At 32.5% G+C, this 23,647-nt stretch overlaps 1 protein-coding gene across 1 annotated transcript; it reads left to right on the top strand.

Annotated features, from left to right (window-relative positions):
* The first annotated feature begins 1,126 nt into the window (after positions 1-1,126).
* On the top strand, positions 1,127-20,367 carry LOC148240231 (uncharacterized). Its single transcript, XM_088212101.1, has 3 exons — positions 1,127-1,702; positions 2,447-2,529; positions 20,289-20,367. Exons 1-3 carry the CDS (start codon positions 1,127-1,129, stop codon positions 20,365-20,367), a joined length of 738 nt encoding a protein of 245 aa, XP_088068227.1.
* Positions 20,368-23,647: the final 3,280 nt, after the last annotated feature.

Here is a 23,647-nt window from a genome sequence, read left to right as displayed (position 1 = left end):
GGTGTGGCCAAACAACATAAGACTAAGGGCCATAAAGAGAAAAATGTAGTGCATATGAAGTGCTACAATTATGGTAACAAGGGTCACCTTATTCGTGATTGTTCCGAGCCAAAGATACCTTTCTCTATTTTACCTCTTAATTTATTTGTTTGTTTCCATGCATTAGTTGCTAATTCTTTTCCTAATTGGATTGTAGACACAGGAGCAAGCAAATATGTAGTTCAAGATCGAGTTAGATATGTGGACTACCATCGTGTCCCAGTGGGTTCGAAAACTATTGTATTAGGCAACAACAACGAAGAGGATGTCCTTGGAATCGAAACACACCAGCTCAAGCTACGTGAAGGAAGTACTTTACTCCTTCATGATACTCTCTATGCACCTGGGATGCGATGTTGTTTACTTTCAGTTGTTTTCTTATTGAAATTGAATTTTTCTTTTAATTTTAAGCCTGGTACTTTAGATATTTTATATCATGGCGATGTATTTGGTCATGGGTCTTTAAGAAACAATTTCTTTATTCTTGACTTAGATGATAATATATATAATAATTATATACTTGCTTATGTTTCTTACTTTGACTGTGATTCTGAATATGTTAAATAGAATGCTACACTTGGTCATATTGGCCAAGACCAAATGAGTAGACTGGTTAAGGAAGGTCTTCTGGACCAACTTACTAAGGTTAAATTGCCTAAATGTGAGGCATGCTTAGCCGGTAAAATAAATAAAAAGCCTTTTGGTAAGACTTCAAGGGCGTTAAAGAGTAAAGACTTCAATTCATTTTGATATTAACGAGCCTTTAAATATCGAAACACGTCATGGTTCCATATACTTTCTCATTTTTATAGATGACTATTCATGATAGAGATATGTGTATCTGATTTCTCTTCGCTATGAAGCGCTAGATATGTTCAAATGTTTTATAGTGAAAGTGGAAAATCAAATGGATCGAAGAGTAAAGGCTCTTCAAATTGATCGTGGTCATGAATACCTTTTTGATATGTTCAAAAAATATTGTGAGAAAAATGGTATACGTAGGCAACTTACAATTTCCCATACTCTGCAATAAAATAGTGTTGTAGAGGGAAGAAATCGTATATTACTAGACATGGTTAGATCGATTATGGCACATGCCAATCTCTCTAATAATTTTTACGGAGATGCGTTGCTTACGACAACCTACATCCTTAACTGTATACCAAGTAAAAGTATACCCGTCACTCTATATGAGTTATGGAATGACAAGAAGCCCATTTTGGATCATTTACATCCTTGGGGGCCGGCGGGCTATGTGCATAACCCAATCCATAAGCACGAAAAACTAAGTCTAAGAGCAACTAAGATGGTGTTCATCAGATATCCTGAACATTTAAAAGGATATGTATTGTTTGGAGAGCACCCGAATGGTGGCATGACTGAAATTGACTCCCACAATGTTGATTTCCTTGAGGACGAGTTCCGAAGCATTGGTGAAATAAAAGAGAATCTCAAGCTGTATGAGTTACAGGAGGACATGCAATTATCTATTGTTGAGGGGGAGGCATTGAAAACCTACCAAGTCACCAAAAATAGTGATATTCCACCAAATAAAAGAGATAGTGGGAGTGATCTTATTATTCTAGATGGTGAAAACTTGCCTACAAATGATAATCCACCAGAAAATGGGGTTAGTCCTCAAGATCTGAGCTTGGAACATGAGGTTAGTCTTCGTCATCTAGTCAGGTAGGTGATGAAGGTCCTAGAATCCAAAAGAGTGAACATGGAAAAATTTATCGACGATATTTTCAAATCGAATGAGAAATTTTCTTATGCACTCTTTTAGAAATTGAGGAACCCACCTCCTTTAAGGAGGCTGTGAATTCACCAAATAGTAAAGAGTGGATTGATGGCATGAGGGATGAGATGGACTCATTGACGAGAAATAAGGTTTGAGAACTAATTAATCTCCTGCATCGACGTAAATCAATTGAAAACAAGTAGGTTTTCAAGATAATACATGGAGCGGATGGATCAATTGAAAAGGTTAAGACCCGACTAGTGGTAAAAGGTTTTACCCAAATTGAGGATATAGACTATAAAGAGACTTTTTCTCCTGTGGTTAGATTTACCTCTATTCACCTCCTTCTAGCCTTGGTTGCCCATTTGGAGTTAGAGTTATTTCAAATGGATGTTAAAACTGCTTTCCTCAATGGTACACTTAAGGAAGAAATATATATGGATCAACCTATTGGGTTTGTCTCAAAAGGTCAAGAAAATAAAGTTTGTTGTCTTAAAAGATCCATATATAGTCTTAAGCAGTCTTCCAGATAATGGTATTTCAAATTTCATAAAGTCATTACTTCGTTTGGTTTGTCCATGGTAGATGAAGACCATTGTGTGTATGTTAAGAAAACAATGGGAGGGATTATGTTTCTCTGCTTATGCATTGATGACATACTATTAGTTGGAAAAAAACATGGAAATGATCAATGCCATTAAGGAGTGGTTGTCTTCTGTTTTTGAGATGAAGGACATGGGTAAAGCCAGGTTTGTCTCTGGCGTAGAAATAATGAGAGACGGTCCTAAGAATCTTTTAAGACTGTGCCAAGAAGGATATATTAAGAAAGTCTTCAAATGATTTTTGATGTATTAATCAACACCCGTTGACACTCCTGTTGAGAAGTATCTAACCTTTGGCCTTGACTAGTGCCCAAAGACAGATAAAGAGAAAAAGAAAATGAACAACATTCCTTATGCTAGTGCAATAGACAGTTTGATGTATGTTATGTTGTGTACACGGCCGAACATTTATTTTGCGGTTGGTTTGGTAAGTCGTTATCAAAGCAACCCTGGACTTGCTCATTAGCAAGCAGTCAGGAGAATCTTGCGCTACCTTCATGGAATAAGTGACCTAATCCTCTGTTATCAAGGAGGGGACTGAAGGTTGAAAGGATATTCATATACAAACTGGGATGGCGACTGGGATGAGTCTAAGTCGACCTCATGATATATTAGTTAGATGGTGACTTAATATAACACTACTTGTTGCTTTTTGGTTGCACACCTCATATCCTCTATGAAGCGTGAAAGATATGTTGATGTGGTAATATATTGTGGCTAGTGTGGCTTGTGTGGCCGAGTGGGAGATTTTGTATATGTAAGAAACTTTTATACAGAAGTCATCTCTTTATTGAATTCAACACATCTTAAGAAAAGAAAGATAACAGAAAGTTAGAGCTATATACTGTTCTGATATGATGCAGTCATAGCATGATTGAGAAACCCCTTGGAGATAACATTAATTATCTGACTCACTTCTTCTCTTTATCTAACTATTATAGACAAAAAATTGTAATTTTAGTTGATGGAAGACACCTTGAAAGAGAAATTTGTGCTGCTTTTATAGATGAGAGGAGAGGCCAAAAGACATTCAAGGTAATTGAATGTGTTGATAACCGTTTTTATTATTGTAGATTAATACCCATAAAATACAATAATTCTATAATTTATTTTAAGGTTACCCACTCCATCAATGTATTTTTTTCTTTATAACGCTTATCTATTATTTTGGGTGTCCTTTAAGTTGGCTTCAACCGCTATAAGTGGATGAAAAAATAAAATACTAAGTTAATGGGTCATCCACTTAATTGCTGAAATTAACATTCTCTCACTTGACCCACAAAACCGATTATGAATACTATAATATATATACATTTTATACTAAAATATATTTATTAATAAAATAAATTTGATACGTGATTGCAATAAAATCATCCAATAAGCCTAAAACTACTATACCAAAATACTGAAATAACTTAGATTATAAATGTGAATTATAACGGTCACATGACTTTAATGTCACATTTCCTTCTATGCACCACACACCAATAACCTTTACTAATTCAATCCATAATGCCACAATAGCCTCTATAATTTGTCTTCTCAAGACATTCCCTGTTAATTAAATGCTACATTGTGCACCCATGATTGAAAATAAAAAATAATAGAAACAGACTTTAATGCAAAAAATGTCAATTATTTAACCACTGAAATATCCATTGTCATATTATAAATTACTCAAAAGACCTAACCTTACAACATGTTCTGCATACATCTTTGGAGGTAGCCCTTTAGTCAATGGATCAACAATCATAAGTGTGGTACTAATATTTTTAATCGACACTTGTTGTTTTTAGACTCTTTCTCTAAAAATTAAATACTTTAAATCTAGGTGTTTGGATCCACTAGAATATTTACAATTCTTAGAGAAGAAAACAGCTGTAGTATTATCACAAAATATTCTTAGTGGCTTGGCAATAGAGTCAACAACACCAAGTCCTGAAATGAAATTCTACAACCACAAAGCATGACTTGAGGCTTCAAAACATACTATAAACTTAGCCTCTATTGTGGATGAAGCAGTAATAGACTGTTTTACACTCTGCCACAAAATTATCCCATTTGCTAGCATAATTTTCTAGCCTAGCTGCTCCTTTGACTTGACTCACAAAGAAGAACGTCAAGTTTGAGTGGAACGAGGACTGTGAAAGGAGCTTTTTAAAACTAAAAAAGCAGTTGACTACTGCACCTATGTTGGCCTTGCCGAGTGGGACATATGGATATACACTTTATAGTGATGCCTTCTACCTAGGGCTGGGCTGTATTCTGATGCAGTATGGGAAGGTCATAGCCTATGGGTCTAGGCAGTTGAAGAGTTATGACAAAAATTACCCCACCCACAACTTAGAATTTGCTGCAATTATCCACACCCTAAAAACTTGGCACCATTACTTGTATGGAGAGACTTTTCACATCTATACCGACCATAAAAGTTTAAAACACATATTCACTCAAGAGGATCTCAACATGCATCAAAGAAAATGGATATAACTCCTTAAGGACTATGATTACAAAATTTGTATTATTTGGCCAAGGGCAACGTGGTAGCCGACGTACTTAACAGAAAAAGTGCAGGTATATTAGCTCACCTAATGGTTTTAGAATGTAGAGTAGTAAGGGCCGCACAACAGGTACGAATTTTGGACCTGAAGAGAGTTACATGCTTGGCCCACCTGACTGTTCAACATGATTTGATCCAGAGAATAAAGAAAGCTCAATCCGCCGATTGCGCCCTAGCAACCCTCAAGAAAGTTGCAGAACAATGAGTAGATTCAGAATTTTGAGTCTCTATCGATGGATTGCTCAGACTTCAGGACAGGGTATGTGTTCTATGTGATAGTAAGCTGAAAAGGGATATCATGACAGAGGCTCATAGCTCAAAGTTTGTCATGCATCTTGGAAGCACTAAGATGTATCAAAGTATACGATCTCGGTTTTAGTAGAACAGGATAAAAATAGAGGTGACCGACTTTATTTCCATGTGTCTAGTGTGTCAGTAAGTCAAGGCAGAGCATCAACGCCTAAGCGGGTTACTTTATCCATTACCTATTTTGGAGTAGAAGTGGGAACACATCACAATGGATTTCATGACACGATTGCCTAGGGCATGCTCGAGACATGATACCATTTGGGTAATTGTTGACCGGCTCACCAAGTCTTCTCACTTTTTGGCCCTCAAGATGACTGACCCTTTAAACAAGCTAGCAAAAATGTATATCCAGGAGAGAGTCAGGTTACATAGAGTGCCAGTGATAGTAGTATCTGACAGGGGACCCAGGTTCACTTCTTGATTCTGGTCTAGTTTTCAACAAGCCATGAGAATGAAACTGTCTCTTGATACTGCATTCCACCCTCAGACTGATGGACAATTAGAAAGGACGATCCGCACACTGAAGCATATGATCCGAGCTTGTGTTCTTGACTTTGGGAGCCATTGGGATGATCATTTACCCTTAATAGAGTTCACCTAGAATAATAGCAACCAAGCACGTACCGGTATGGCTCCGTACGAGGTGTTATATGGCCACCCATGCAGATTGTCGATTTGTTTGGAAGAGGTGGGTGATAGAAAATTATTCGATCCAGATCTTATAGAGGAGACTACAGCCAAAATAGTTAAGATCAAGAAGAATATCCAGACATCTTAAAAAAGGCAGAAGAGTTATGCAGATACCCGGAGAAGGGATTTAGAATTTGAGAAAGGTGATCGAGTGTTCCTTAAGGTCATTCCTATCAAGGAAATTAGTTGGTTTGGTACCACCGCCTACAGACTGGCTGTGCCTCTAAAACTATTCAGAGTCCATAATGTGTTTCATGTATCCATGCTATGCAAGTACAACTTGGAACCCTCTCACATCTTGGCCCATGAGCCCCTTTCACTCCAGGAGGATTTGTCCTATGAGGAGGTACAGGTGGGTATTGTGGACTAAAAGAGCAGAGTACTTTTCAACCAAAACATTCCCTTCGTTAAGGTCCTATGGCAGAATCACACATAGAGAGAGGTCACATGGGAGCTAGAATAAGACTTCAGAGCCTAGTATCCCCAAATGTTCGATTGAATGAGAGGGAGACAAATTTGAAGGCCAAATTTCTTTTATGGGAGAAGAGTTATAATACCCAGTCCTAGAATTTGGCCCGAGATTAATTTTAAAATTTAAAAAATATATAAAAATCTAATTTTTAAATTAATAAAATTTTATTTAATGTGGAATTATGAAAAAAATAGGTTGAAGATGAAGTTGAAAATAATTTTAGGAAAAATGAGTGAAAATTTGGGTTGGGCGGGTGTTTTTGAAAGAAAATTCAGAAACTGGGGATTAGAATGCAATTAAAGAAAATTGCGCCACGTAGGACCGCCCAGTCAGCAACCTTGACGAACTGGAATGCACTGCATGGCAAGACACGCTGACTCAGTGCCACACAGGAGGCCATGCTAGCAATCTGCGTGCCCCGCGATCAGACAGCCCTGAAGAATTCCCTCGTGCGTGGACGGTCCAGATTCGTTCTCTCCTCAGGTGCAATCGGATAGCCACTATTAAATTCGAAGAATGGCCTAGCTTCATTCCCTCTTTAAACGCGATCGTACGGTCGAGATCAAATCGTGATGAACAGTCTAGATTTATTTCTTCTTTAAACACGATCAGACGATCAAGATCAAATGCGATAAACGGCCCAGATTAACATGAGACGCGTATAAATATCTTGCATCACATCGAATCCAAACCCTAGTCGCCAATCTCCTGCCGGAGAAGAAGAACCAGTCGTTGGAGAAGGGAGCCAACCGCCGCCCGTTGCCGTGCCAGAGCCACCTCCGACCTCCAAAAAAGGTAAAAATTTTCCTATCCGCTCGAAATTTGATTCTGAGCATGCCCATGGCCAAATTGGAGTAAAACAAATGGTAGTTGAGTCGAAAATCGTGGGCAAAACCCGAAACCTCCTCCGATGAGCCCCTTCCTATTTTCGGTTTCATGCAATTTTTCCACTATTGTGTTCAGCGTTCTATTTTTTAATGGTTGACTGAAGAAAAATGCCCAGCCGCGAGGGTGAGCCAGCTGAGCCACCGCACCAAAAAATCTAACTGCTAGAAAATTTCTATTTTATGGCTTTTTTGGGCCAACCGAGACCCTCTAACGTGTTTTCTCGCAAGGAGGGGTATAGAACCGGTCGAAACTGGCCAAAACTTGCTAGAAATGGTCAGGCTGAGGCAAACCACCGCTATGGAAAGTGGTTACGTCACCGAAGCACGGCGGTGCCACCGTGCCAGAATTTAAAAATTGGCCAAAAAAGGTTTTTAACACCAATTTTGAATTTTTTGGAGTATTTTTAGGTATGTGATGCGTGTTTTAATCTCTGTAGAAAAATTCAGGAAATCTGGGGACCGCCAGCAGGCATAGTAAAAAGTTTGGTGTTTTGGATACCGATTCAGATAAGAATCACTCATCTTATTCTCTGTTATAGAATTGTAGCTTAATAATCGATAATATGGTATTTTTGTAATTTAAAAAACTTTGAGAATAATTACAGGTTACCAATGGAGGTGGAACTGGTTAGTCATTTATTTGTTGTCCTGTTTAGCTGATTATTGAATTTACAGCTTTAAATACATGATAATATACTGGAATGGTTAAATGATTCAAGTGTGCTTCCTTGATATATATATATATATATATTACTTGTCTTGCGTGATTTACGGTTGATTAATGAAATTAGAAATTAATATGCAAACAGAAAATTATTTGGTCATGTGAATTAATGAATTGTAGCCTTACTGATTCATTAGCATACGTAAATTTGAAGTATTTTAAATGTATTCAATGTAAAAATGTGAAAATGTTTTTGAAATATGATTTTGATATATGTGCATCACTCATTATAGAAAAGAGTTGTTTTGAAAATACCTAGACTATAGTAGGCTTCAATTTGGCCATACTTAATCGTTCTGTGTTCGGGTGTATTGACAAAGTGATAAGTGTATAGCCATACATAACTGTTCTATCATAAGTGTATAGCCATACATAACTATTCTATGTTCGGGAGTATGGGGAAATAATTTGATCCGAGTGCCCTAACCGTTTTATGTTCGGGGCGGTAGTAGTATTTTAGTTACTAATGTATGTTGTTTCATGTCGTGGTATATGAAAAATCAATGATAAGTATGTGTGCCTACACATAATATATGGTAACTGATTGATCCTCCATAATAGTGATGAAGTATATAACAAAACAATTGTGAATCTGTTTTCTAATTTATGCATTTGTCTTAAGAAGTGTGAGTTTTGGTTAAAGGAGGTTGCCTTCCTCAGACATATAGTTTCAAAGGATAGGATATCAATAGATCCAACTAAGGTAGAAGTGGTAGTAAATTGGAAAAGGCCTAAAATTATAATTGAAGTTCGAAGTTTCTTCGGTCTAGCAGGATACTAGAAGAAGTTTATTGAAAGTTTTTCAAAGATTGCTACTCCACCAACTCAGCTCACTAGAAAGGACACAAAGTTCGAGTGGAATGATAAGTGTGAACAACGTTTTTAGGAACTGAAGAAGCGGTTGACAACAGCCCCAGTATTTACTATTCCTAACGGTACTGGTGGATTCTCTATCTACAGTGATGCTTCAAAATGAGGATTGAGATATGTGTTAATGGAACACAGAAAAGTGATAACATATGGTTCTAGACAATTAAAGAATCATGAACATAATTATCCTACCCTTGACTTAGAGCTAGCCGTCATAGTTTTTGCCTTAAAGATCTGATGCCATTATCTATATGGTGAAAGTTTTGAGATTCACACATGCCATAAGAGTTTGAAGTATTTATTCTCACATAAAGAACTAATATGCGCCAAAGAAGATGGATGGATTTACTTAAGGATTATGATTGCAAGATCCTATACTACCCGAAAAAAGGCAACATAGTTGCAGATGCACTTAGTAGGAAAAGTACTTGCACTCTTGCCTACATGATAATCTCAAAATGGTGATTCGTAAAGGAGTTCTAGAAGTTGAACCTAAATGTCTTATATAAGAGATCAGGAGAATACCTAGCCAATATAAAAGTACAACCCATTTAGGTGCAGAAGATTAGAGAAGCCCAACAGTTTGATATTACCTTAAAGTTGATTATGGAAGATGTTAGTAAGAGACTTAGGCCAGAATTCAGATTATCGAAAGATGGTATATTGAAGTTTGGAAATAGAGATTTTGTGTCAAATAATAACAATATGAAAAATGAGATATTAGAAGAAGTGTACTGCTCTAGATTTGCTATGCACCTTGGCAATACCAAAGTTTATCAAAAATTGAGGACAAAATACTGATGGAGTGAGATGAACAAGAATAAAACAGAGTTTGTTTCCAAATGTCTCACTTTATAGCAAGTGAAGGCTGAACGTTAGAGGCCAGTAGGACTACTTCAGCCCTCGTCGGTAGCATAATGGAAATAGAAACATATTACCATAGATTTCATGATGGCTCTACCTAAAACAAGATCCCAGCATGATTCCATTTGGGTTATCATTGATAGACTAACTAAGTCTGCTCATTTCTTAGCTATCAGAGTAAATGACCCATTGGATAAGGTTGTCAAACTCTATATCAAAGAGATTGTGAGATTGTATAGAATTCTAGTATTAATTGTCTCCAGTCGAGATCTCCACTTTACTTCAAGATTTTGGACAAGTTTACATAATGTTATAGGGACCAAGCTATCCTTAAGTACGGTTCTCCATCCTCAGATGGATGGTCAATCAGAACGGACAATCCAAATTCTAGAAGATACGCTACGAGCCTGCATCATTAAATTGAGAGGTAATTGGGACGATCATTTGCCTCTAATTAAGTTTGCGTATAACAATAGCTATCAGTCCAACATTCAAATGGCAACCTATGAGGCTTTGTATGGAAGAGCCTACAGATCACCTATTTGTTAGGAAGTAGTTGGAGAATGAAAACTGGTTAGACTTGAATTAGTGGAAAGAACTATAGAGAAGGTGAAATTGATAAGAAAACATCTTTTAACAACTCAAAGTAGGCATAAAAGTTATGTCAAAAATTAGAGAAGAGATTTAAAATTCGAAGTAGACAACCATGTATTTTTTAAAATCTCACCAATTAAAGGGATCATGAGATTTGGGAGGAAAGAAAAACTCAGTCCTAGATGGAGCTATCGTCTACCATTTAGCATTGCCACCTGAGTCAGCCAACATACATAATATATTTTATGTGTCGATACTGAAGAAATATCACCTAGATCCATCGCATGTACTCTGACATAAGCCCCTTGCACTTCAAGATAACCTATCCTATATTGAGCTTCCTGTACAGAGAGAAGATCACAAAGAAAGTATATTACGATCCAAGATAATCTCTTTAGTAAAGGTATTATGGCATCATCATTCAACTGAAGAAGCCACATGGGATCTAGAAGAGGAAATGAAGTCCAAATACCCACATTTGTTTATGACCACTGGTAAGTCTAATTTGGAGGACCAAATTTATTTTTTTAAGGGGAAGAGGATGTGATAGCTTGAAAATACCCCCGAGTTAACTTTTTATGTTTGATATGTTTAATTTAGCCTTTATATGTGTTTAAAAATATATAATAAGATTAAGGACATAGTTTAGAGACAAAGGAAAAAAAAGGATGGAAAAGGATGAAGGAGCTAGAATAAACATGAAGATGCATGGAAAAAAGTGAGAACCTTTTAGATGAAATAGTATAATAAAAAGTGGTAACTTTTAGATGATGTGACATAATGGAAAGTGATAACTTTTAGATGAAATGACATGTGAAAAGTGGTAACTCTTAGATTAAGTAACATAACAAAAATGAAAAGTGGTAACCTTTTATATGAAGTGGTATGTGAAAAGACGTTTTAGCTAAAGCAGTATGTGAAAAGTGATAATCTTTTAGATAAAGTGACATGATGAAATGCGTTAACTTTTAGATGAAATGTTATGACAGAATGGTGGCAACCTTTCTCTTGTGGCTCCCCACTCCTATAAATAGGGGATGGGAGAAAGGAGAAAGAGATATTTCGAATGAGAGAAAATAGTGAGAAACATAAAGGTGAGGAAAAGAATACGAAGTGTATGATTTTTGAGAGTACTGAGACAAATTTTAAATAAAAACCTTGAAAAAACTTTGCTAAATTTGTGAGAGTAAATGAAGAGAAAGATAAGAGGAGGAAGGCTCACACTCAAAAGAAGGTTATAAACTGTTAGAAAGATAAGTCTTTTCTTAAGTTTTAAAATTTGATTTCTCTTTAATTTTCGAGATAAGTTTTTCAAGTATTGTGTTGGAATTTTTGAGTCAAGAAAGTGACCAAAAATCACCCCAAAATTCTGCTAGACTTTTTAGAGAAAAATATCATAAATAAAGTCAGAACTCTATCGAAATTAAGATTACGACTGCGAATAACATAAGGTAAGTGGATATTATGGATTCATTAGCCTACGTAATTTTAAAGTATTTTACGTGTTTTTAGTATAAAAATGTGAAAGTGTTCGATTTGTCTTTCGTATTTGCTAAGTATTTGTTAAAGTTTTACTTTTATATAAGTATTATTTTTCTTTTTGTTTTCAAAATATGATTTTGATATGTGTGCATCACTCATTATGAAAAAGAGTTGTTCTGAAAACACCTGAATTATGGTAGACTTCAATATATTTGAGTGTATTGGCGAAGTGATAAATGTCTACCCATACATAACTATTATGTGTTTAGGTGTATGGAAAAACAATCTGATTTGCGTGCCCTAACCGTTTAATATTTGGAGGGTAACAGTGTTTCAAAGAACTCATATATACCATTCCGTGTTCGAGTATATAGAGAATCAGTGATAAGTATGTGTGCCTACGCATAACGTATAGTAACTGATTAATCATTCATAATTGTTAGGAAGTATTCAACGAAGCAATTGTGAATCTGTTTTCTATTTTGTGCATTCGTCTTCTGATTTGTATATCTATTTTAGAAATATTATATGATATATGTTTTATTGTGTGTAAAGAAACTATATATTGTATGTATTATACTGTGATTGTATAATATCGTTTATTGAGATATTTTATCTCACATTCCTATCACACGCCAAATATCAAAGATACCACTGCAGAGTAAGCGGTGATACGGAGAAAAATTTTGAAACTAGGCTCTAAGATTAAGATTACTGTCCCATGCTTTTGTTTATTAATATAAGTAAGATCGTATATATGTTTATGTTTTACATTTAAGGGATGTAACGCTTCTGCGACTCTATTATGATTAATAAAGTTAAGTTATTTTGCTTAACTCGAGTTTATGTGATTTAAGTAAATATGCTCCAATCACTATTTTATAAGATGGAGTATGGTTCGTGATAGAGAAAACAAGCAACCCTCTCTTATTTGAAACTTTATTGATGATTATCATAAAATAAAGATGAAATTGTTTGTTTTTAATTCATTAATGTAAATATATTTTGGTAGTGAAACGAATATTAGCTGGTGAGTTTAGTTGGAAAATTTCTTTTAATATAGTTTAATGTTGCAATGCATTTTATTTGTGTTGAATAGAATAAAAGAGTATCTTTAATTTTTTTGTTCTATTTTAGTTCTTCTTTTATTATATTCTTATCTTTTTTAATATGTTATCTTAATTATCTGCAATTAAAAGTTTGTTAAAGAGTTTTTTAATTATTTTCTCTTTAGTTAAGTCATTGATTTTGTTCTAATAATTCTTTTTCTAAAAAAAAAACAAAATAAAAATTTCCATTTTATCATACATCGACTGTAACTAAAAATTTTATCTTATCTTTAAAAATATATATTTCAAAATCTAGGAGATATTTTTCTACATCTAAGGATACCTTATTTTATTCATATCCTTCATTTTTTCTTCTAATTACCACTCATAGGAAAAAAAATGCAATCCAATCTAAAATCTCATACCCAAAATTAAATTTATGTTTTAATTTTATATAATACCTTCTAAGTATAAAATTCTAGATCAAAATCCAAGAGATATTTTTTTGTATCCAAGTATATCTTATTTTGTCATATCTTTTATTTCTTCTTCTAATTACCACTCATAAGAAAAAAAAAAAAGCAATCTAATCTAAAATCCTATATCCAAAATTAAATTTATGTTTCAATTAGATTAAACATTCTTATATAGCACATTTAAGTATAAAATTCTAGGTCAAAATTCACGAGATATTTTTCTATATTTAAGTATATCTTATTTTATTCGTATCCTTTATTTCTTCTTCTAGTTACCACTTATAGGAAAAAAAACATGCAATCCAATCTAAAATCTCATATCCAAAATTAAATTTATGTTTTAATTTTATATAATACCTTCTAAGTATAAAATTCTAGCTCAAACTCTTAGAGATATTTTTCTATGTCAAGTGTACCTTATTTTATTCATATTCTTTATTTCTTCTTCTAATTAGCAATCATAGAAAAAAAATGCAATCCAATCTAAAATTCCTATCCAAAATTAAATTTAATGTTTTAATTTTATATAACACTTCTAAGTATAAAATTCTAAGTCAAAATCCAAGAGATATTTTTTTATATCTAAGTATACCTTATTATATTCATATCCTTTATTTCTTCTTCTAATTACCACTCATAGGGAAAAAAATGGAATCCAATCTAAAATCTCATATCCAAAATTAAATTTATGTTTCAATTAGATTAAATATTCTTATGTAACATCTTCTAAATATAAAATTCTAGGTCTATAAATAAATCCATTTTGAGCTTAATTCAAACATAACAACAATATAGATCTAATAGTTTTGATTAGTTTTCGAAATAAGTAGATATGGGCAAGACTTCTTTGAAGGCGACATCTTGGTGGCTTTGCTAATCATTTCTTCATGTGGGTATCAATCTTTAAATTAAGTAAAATGAAGATTGGTTATTTGTTTTCTAAATAATTCATGCTTAGGTTTCAATTGTAGATGTATGAAAGCAAAAATGGGTTAAGTTTATAAGATTATATATTATTTCATTTACTTGCAAGTACCACAGACTTTTTGTATGCGGTTGTTATATTAAGGATTGAGGGAGTATGTTCAAGCGATAAGGATTGTAGAGATCTTAGGTGCCAACATGGCATCTTTCAATGTGTTGATCGTAAATGTCAATGCAGTAACGGTGGAGCTTCTACTAATGGATATGAAACTTCAGCATGTATCAAAGGTGCACTTTGTAATGGAGCAGGGAATTAAGGTTTTAAATGTATTAGTCACATTGACCTCTATGATATCTTATGCGAATAAAAAGTTATCCTAATAAGATTATATTTTTATTTAAATCCAATTTTGACTTATATGTCAATATGAAAATTTTATTATTGTGAAAAGAGGATTAATCTCATCAAAGCCTTCTATGTATTGCATGTTGAACTATGCTGTGAGAAAGCATTAATAATAAGTCCTCCATATCCACCCTTTATTGAAATAACAATAAAAAATTTTTCTTGACATAATGTAATTCATATAACATATAGTTTATACGAGAACTTATTTTAACTTTGGACCTATTCACGATAATGTCCTTGTACTGTTGCAGATCCAAGGTAGCCCAACAAACTTTCAGACCCAAAACACACTAGCTCTAAAAAAAAAAATCAAGTTATTGGTAGTGTATGATCTGAGTTTTTATATGAAAGAATTACACATTTTTCTAACATGGTATTTATGGTATCACAATCTTGATACTCAAATTCCTAATGTTCTTATTAAGGGCACACAGTACACAATCACATATAATAATCCAAATATCTACAAGAAGCAAGATCATACCAAACAAAGTCAATGACCTGATACATGCTCTGGTCCCACTAATTTCTGATACCCCTAACTTAGAGTTGGACAAATCACAATGTGCATATTTATAGAAAAATTCTATAAACCGAAAACAAATCTTAACTTAACCATCATACACCACTAAAATTTTGTCCTAATAAGATTATATTTTCATTTAAATCCAATTTTCACTTATATGTCAATATGAAAATTTTATTATTATAAAAATAGGATTAATCCCATCAAACCCTTCCATGTATTTCATGGTGAACTATGATGTGAGAAACCATTAACAATAAGTCCTTCGTATCCACCCTTTATTGAAGTAACAATCAAGAATTTTTCTTGACATAATATAATTCATATAACTTATAATTTATATTCTTATTTTAACTTTCGACCAATTCATGATAATGTCCTTGTAGCGCTCCAGATCCAAGGTAGCCCAACAAACTTTTGGATCCATAAGACACTAGTCATAAAAAAATTAATATCAAGTTATTGGTAGTGTATGGCTTGAGTTTTTCTATGAAACAATTGCATATTTTTGTAACGTGATATATATGGTATCACAATCTTCATACTCAAATTCTTAATGTCCTTATTAAGGCCACACATTACACAATTAAATATGATAATGCAAAAATCTACAAGATGCAAGATCATACCAAACGAAGTTAATGACTTGACATATGCTCTGGTCCCACTAATTTTTGACACCCCTATCTTAGAGTTGGACAAATTAGAATGTGCGTATTTATAGAAAAATTCCATAAACCTAAAACAAAACTTAAATTTAACCAAAATACACCATTAAAAATTTAATAACTAATAATTCCTTAGATTTAAACTTTTCAAATAAAATGATTTTTCAATCCAAATACAAAAATCAATTCAACTAATATATTTTGATTATCTAAATCAGAATTCTCAGTCACCCGCATATTTTAAGTAACTAAAACAAGTACTAACAATTCAACTTAATTTCTTTCAAATAAAAACTTATACTAATCATTGTATCTGCTAATATGATTCAAACATCATATAAAACTGTCCTAGATAGGACACAAAAAGGATCTAGTTTAAATATTTGAAAGATTTGTTTTGTTAATTCTCTTCAAACCATTGACTTTGATAATTCATTATTTACTAAATAATCTTTCAATACATGTTAGAATAATTTAGTTAGGCTATAATAAGTGAAGATACTTGGGCTACAATAACTACTACGGCCATTTATTTGGGACTTAAAAAATCAATTTTCGTAGCTAGGCCACGTTCAGCATTGTGTCAATTAATTGGGTTTCAATGTGTCATTCAATTAAAGTTTCGATATCATACAAAGTTTTGGTCAATGCAACTTTTAGTTGGATGATAGGTTAATTTTAGCAATTCAACTTGTAGTTGGGTGTTGACCCAAAAAATTGATTAAAATAATTTCTAACTGGGCTTACATCTTATATATGATTTCAGCTACATTTGTGATAGCATAATTTAAATACGGGCCATATTTTGGATGACTCAAATACACATTTTTATATACATTAATATGTTTTAACTATCTCATTCTAAAAAATATTTTATCAAAATCCATATCAAATATCTATATATATCTTATCTTTTTATATCTTTTAGTTCTTCTAATTACCACTCATAGGAAACAAATGCTATCCATTCTAATGTCCTATTCTCAAAGTTAATTTTATGTTTAAGTTAGATTAAACTTTCTTATATGACACATTTTAAATATGAAAATTTTAGATTTATAAATAAATCCAATATAATGTCTCAAATCCAATCTAATGTACCAAATCCAATGTTAAAAAATCTTGAATGCCTCAAATACATATTTTTATATACATCAATATCTTTTTACTAAAAATTTTATTTTATCCTAAATTCATATAAAATATTTATATATATATATATCTTTTTTTTGTATCTTTTAGTTCTTCTAATTACCACTCCTAAGTTTAAGTTAGACTAAATATTCTTTTAACAAACCTTCTAATATAAAAAATCTATATCTATAAATAAATCCAATCTAATGTCCCAAATCCAAAGTTAAAAAATTTTGAATAACTCAAATACATATTTTTATATACATCAACATTTTTTAACTAAAATTTTATCTTATCATATTGATAATTTAATTTTGTTGTAATTGCCAAAAAAATAAACTTAATAATCAAACAAACACTCAAAATTTTATCAATAGAAAGAACATATGTAACGCCCCGAGCCCAAGAATTAGGCTAGGAATGGTAAATTTTAATATTTTTTCTAATAATAAAAATACATGACTTTTAATTTTAATTAAGTTTATTGTTTTTTTTTTTGAGAGATATGCATTTTGGGTGTTTTTGAAAAAAAATTCAAAGTCAGAGCCAAACTGTAAATAAAAGAGGGGGATTTTTGAAAGAAAAATTTTAAAACAAGAGTAAATTGCAAAAAGAGAAAGTACGGGCCACGTGTGCACCCAGTCAGCATCACGATAAATCTCTGCACGCCACATGGCACACACGCCGACACGGGTTCCACATGGGAAGCCACGTGAGTCATCCGCGTGCCAAGCCAATCGAATGGCCCAGAGCCACTCCCGAGTATACGAACGACCTAGATCAATTACCCGGATAAGCTTGATCGAACGGTTCACGTGTCTTTAATCGAACGGTCAAAATTTATTTCCTAAATAAGCAAGATCTAATAGTTGAGGTTGATCCACACGAGCCTGAATGGATGGCCCAGATCGAGGTGAGGGGGTATTTAAGCATATCTTTCGGTCGAACCCCAAACCCTAGCCAACACACCTCGCCGGAGAAGAAGAAGAAGGGTGGCCAGAAGAAGACCCAACCACTAGAGGAATGCCGATGCCCCCATGCCAAAATGCTGAAAACACTCCGAAAGGCCAAATATTATTCTCGTTCTTCCTGTTTCTTTGCCCTTACCTGTCTAATGTGTTTTCAATGTAGGATAACTGAGAAAAAATTCAAACCGTGAGGAAGGAATGGCGGAGCTCGGCTGAGTCATTGCACTCGAGGACCAAAACTATCAGTAATAATCTATTTTCTCCTCTTTTCATCGAGAAACACCCCCTAACCATGATTTAAATAGATTTCCATCAAGGACTGGCAAAAACTAATTTGACTAAGAGGAAGAGCCACCGGAGAAGGCGGACTAGGCGGGAGAGCACGATGGTGCCGTCGTGCTGGAACCCCAAGCTGACCTCCAGGTGAGATTTTTGCCTTTATTGCCGTTTCTTGCTTATTTTTATGCCATTTTTATGTACATTCAATCTTATCAGGAAAACTCAAGAAATCTGAGATCTAAAACCGTCGAGAATCATAGTGAAAATAAGGCGGTGTTCTGGATACCGACCCAGTGTAGGTATGCATGTCATTTGGAGTTAAATAGCAAATAAAAGAAATAGTATGCATGAACTAATGTGATTAAATGAAAAGCACTTACCGGGTATCCTGAGAAAGAGTGTACGGACTTGGTGCATAAGGTGAACCCTACTGTTAATGTTAGTCTCAGCCATACGGGGCTGGAAAGTCCCATACCGGAAGGTGTTGAGAGTTTATAAGTGTCACTAATACCGAACGGGGTATTGAGGCAGTTGTTTGTTGTGGCGCCCATTATTGAACGGGGTATGGGGATGGTCGGTTGATTACAAAAGAAATGTCTGTATCCACGTGCAGTGAGGATCCCTATGGAGCCCCAACGACACCGGTGGGGAAAAGAAAAATAATAGCATAGAGATGAACATTGTAAGAAATCTGACTTGGGAAAGGTGAGGAGTTAAACGTTATATGTCTATTAAAATGTATACTGTTAGATTGGGATTTTGATTCTTATTTTAATTAATGGAATTTGAGAAGTTACAAGTTAGTCGAGAAAATGCTAATGTTTTCAGCGAAACGAATAATGAATGCACTAGCATTCGAGTTTCATTAAGAATGGGCTCAATTAGTTGTTTTATGTTCTCTACAACCCTTTGATATTTCGTATCAGTGTTAAGGCATTGATATTCTTATTGAGCTAGTGTAGCTCACCCTTTTCTTATTAACAAGACCAAGACCCAGATCCTGAACAGCAAGAGACCAGTTAAAGAATTACCTCTTCTACTTTGTTAGTTTTGGGTAGAGGTTAATCGTATTTGTTTTTTCTCCGTTTAAGTTTCAAAAGCATTCCCACAGCCCTATTGGGCATTTTAAGTAAACATGTAAGGAATGTAGCTATTAAAACTTTAATTTCTTCCACTAAGTAATAAATTTTAGTATTATTTATTTTACTATTACTGAATTATATGCTCTAAATCCCATATACGGGTTTGGGCCTTTACAACACAAATTTTACAACACTCACAAAACAAAATTTTATACCCCAAATTGGTTATGAATTACCTTGTTAAAGCTAATATATCTCATTTAATTTTTTTTTACTCCTCAGTTGTTTTTTTTTCTTCACACTTGTTTGTATTTTCTCTTCTATCTAAAACTAGTTATATAAACAGAAATATTACCATTTTGCTTTTCCCTTCTTTATTGTTACTATTTTCCTCTTTACTATTTTCGTTTCACCTTCGTCTCTTTATTGTTAATTAATTTAAGTTTTAATTTCCAACATTAATTAAGCCAAGTTTAATTGTTTAACGTATCCTAGAAAAATTTATTTATCAAAATCCATATCAGATATTTTTTTTCACATATATATTTTAATTCAAATATCAACACAAAATAAATTCATTAGTTTTTATTGGTTTTCAAAACAATTAGATATGGATAAGACTTCTTTAAAGGCAGCATTCTTGGTGGCTTTCCTAATCATTTTTCATGTGAGTATTAGTCTTTAGATTGAGTAAAATGGCAATGGTTTTTTTTTTTTTGAATTGTTCATGTTTTATTTTCACTAGTTAATGCAAGAAAGCAATAGTGGGTTATGTTTTTAAGATGATAAGATTATTCATTGACTTGCAAATTCAACTGACTCTTTGTACACAGGTGTTGTATTAACAATTGAGGGAGTATGTTCGGGCGATAAGGATTGTAGAGATCTTAGGTGTTCACATGGTCATTTTCAATGTGTTAATCATCAATGCCAATGCAGTGAGAATGATGCTTCTGCTAATGGATATGAACATTTAGCATTTACTAGAAGTGCATCTCGTAGTGGAGAGGGGAATTAAGATTTGAAATATATTAATCACATTGATCTCTCCAATATCTTATGCTAATAGAAAGTTATCTCAATAAGATCAAATTTTCATTTAAATCCAATTTCAGTTTATATGTTAATATGAAAATTTTATTATTGCAAAATCGAGATTCATCCCATCAAACCCTTCAATACATTGCATGGTGAACTATAGAGTGAAAAAACATACATAATGAGCCTTCCAAATGTATTCCTTTATTAAATTAAAAATTTAAAAACATTTCCCAATATAACCTTTTTGATATAACTTATAAGAGTCTTCCACATGTATTCCTTTATTAAAGTAAAAATTCAAAAACATTTCCCAATATAACCTTTTTGATATAACTTAAAAGCTTCACAAGTACTAACAATATATAACTTAAGTTCTTTCAAATAAAGACATTTCCCAATATGACCTTTTTGACATAACTTATAAACTTCACAAGTTCTAACAATTCAACTTAATTTCTTTCAAATAAAATCTTACACATACCGATAAATAGCATTCGACCACCATATGGAAGGCCCATCATAGTCACAATGCAAACGGATCTATTTAAATTTTTTAAAATATATATTTTTAATTCTCTTAAGGCTAGTGACATCAACAACTATTTTTTTTATTAAGTAATCTTTTTATACGAGTTAGGATCATTTAGTTAAGGTTTTTTAAAAACTAATTTTTATAGTTATTTATTTGGGTTTTAATGTAAAGACAAGATTTTTTTTTCTCTTTTCTATTTCGGCCATTCAATTAATATTTTATGATGCAAGCTTGAGCCTATGCAATGTTTAATTGGACATTAAACTAATTTTATCCATTTAACTTGCATTTGGGCATTAACCAAAGAACTAATTAAGATAATTTGTAATTAGGCCTACATTTGATATACGATTTTAAGCTATATATGTAATTGTTTAATTTTAAAATGGGTACTAATTGACTGAATGTACTGAGATAATGGTTGAATCTATTTTGAGTTCAAAAACAATAAAAAAGATATTTGTTTCAAATCAAAGATTTGGACTAAAAACAAAAGATTTAACTAGACATTGAACTGATTTATATCTCTAGGGAATGAATTTTTTCTTAAAACTAACCATGTCATGACTCTTTCGAGGAGTAAAGTGATATTTTACGTCAAACGTAAGAACATTAATATTATGAAGGGTAAATTTGAAAGCTTGGAAAGAAATATAGAAGAATGTTTAGAAAATTAAAATGACATTCTCTATAGTACTATTTCCGACCCATTGTAACACAGAACAAAAATGCCTCATCATGTTGGCTTGGTTAATTTATAAGTACCTTTCTGAGGTAGGCTGGTGGTTAGCTAGAACTAAAATTATTGTCATTAAGGAAACTAGATACGAAAACTCAAAAAAAATGGAGAAAAAAAAAGTAAAAAACTAAAACTAAATTCTTTAGATATTATATTTTTGAGCAATTTAGACCACACAAAAATGATTGTTGGCAATTTACTTTTGTTATAATTGCCTAAAGAATAAATTTCTAAATTAAAATTATTTTATTAATAGAAAAATAAATTTTACAACACTCACAACATAAAATCTCATACCCCAAACTCATTATGTATTAGCTTGTTGAAGCTAATAATTCTAATTTAATTTTTTTTCACCTCATGTCCCAAATATTTTTATTTTCCTTGCACTTGTCTTTTTTTCCAATTTTCTAAAGCTATTTATATAAGTAGAAAGGCTGTCGTTTGCCTTCACCTTCTTTATGATTGTCGTTCATTTAATCTCTCTATTGTTGTCGCTTCACCTTCGCCGCTCTATTATAAATCAATTCAAGTCTTAATTTCAAACATTAAATAAAGTTTAATTGTCCAGCATCCTCCCTTAAATTGATTTAACTAATCCCAACATCTTTTTTAACTTGATAAATATATCTGCTTTAAGTGGCTTTGTGAAAATATCTACAATTTGATCTTCAGATGCATAGTACTCGACCATAATCTCTTTATCTTTTAAGTCACCAGTGTAATGATGTTTGATGTCGATATGTTTGCTACGACTATGAAACACTGCTCTTCTTATCACTTATAAAGAAAATATAATCTAGTTTAAAATTCATACCAAGGATTAAAAAATGAAATCCAATCGAATCCAAAATTCACATCCATAATTAAAAATTATTATCTAATCCAATAAAAAATTCATATCCAAAATTAACTTTATGTTTAAATTTATGGTTAATAACACCTTCTAGATATGAAGATGTTAGTTCTATAAATAAATTTAATTTCAAGTCAACTCAAACATAATGATAATACAAATTGAATAATTTTTAAAATAGTTAGATATGGGAAAGACTTCTTTGAATGTAGAATTCATTGCTTTCATTATGATCAACTCATATGAGTTTTAGTCATCAAGTTAAGTACAGAGTACAACTATTTTTTTTAGGAAGTCATGCTTAGTTCTTTTTTGTGTCCGTTTAAACACATATTTGGGTTACAACTCTAATGTAATTGTATTATCTTACTCACTTAAAAATTCCATTGACTCTCTGTATACAAATATCATTGCGGCCATGTTACGTACTCCTATGATCATGTTGATTTTACAAATAATGTAAGGACCCAGAACTAGAAGGGAAATAAATTCATAAATTTAATGCGGAAGCAATTAATAGAGTTAGGGTTTACATTCCTTATACAATAATTTAGAATGCCCAATAGGACTTTGATATTAACCAAAAAACTTTATTGAGGCCATTTTCAATTGGGTTTGCATCTAATATCTACATATAATATAAGGTTTTTAGCTATATTGATGATCATTTAATTCTAATATGTGGTTTAATCCAAGTAAAATAAAAAATTCAGAGTTAAATTTTTAAGTAGAATGAGAATTTAGAAGTGACTTGTTTCAGAGCAATGACTTGGACCATAGAAAGCATAAGTTTAAATAGACTCATGCCTTTAAAGAACGATTTTTTCTTATAATTAGTGGTACAATGACTTTCAGAATGTTAAATGCATTTTATGTGAAATTTTTAAATGTATTATCATTGAGAAAATTAGATACAAAAATTATAAAGAAACGGAGAAAAAATGTAGAAAACTAATACTAATTTTTTTGGATACTATATCTCTGAGTAATTATAGCACTAGACAGAAATTATTCAAGTTTAAACTGACCCATGCCTTTAAAGAACAATTTTTTCTTATAATTAGTGGTACAATGACTTTCAGAATGTTTAAATGCATTTTATGTGAAATTTTTAAGCGTATTATCATTAA

The sequence above is a fragment of the Carica papaya genome, chromosome 9 (genome assembly GCF_054855325.1).
Source record: "Carica papaya isolate Zhongbai chromosome 9, ASM5485532v1, whole genome shotgun sequence".
Taxonomy (NCBI): domain Eukaryota; kingdom Viridiplantae; phylum Streptophyta; class Magnoliopsida; order Brassicales; family Caricaceae; genus Carica; species Carica papaya.
The sequence above is the reverse complement of the archived record's forward strand: the minus strand, read 5'-3'. Positions and strand labels throughout refer to the sequence as shown.

Excerpts from the sequence above, each read along its gene's own strand:
- LOC148240231 (XM_088212101.1), top strand. The coding sequence starts at position 1,127 with ATGGCACATGCCAATCTCTCTAATAATTTTTACGGAGATGCGTTGCTT. Across the intron at positions 1,703-2,446 it reads ATCTGAGCTTGGAACATGAG|TTGGAAAAAAACATGGAAAT; the intron begins GTTAGTCTTCGT and ends ACATACTATTAG. Across the intron at positions 2,530-20,288 it reads AAGGACATGGGTAAAGCCAG|TGAGAATGATGCTTCTGCTA; the intron begins GTTTGTCTCTGG and ends ATGCCAATGCAG.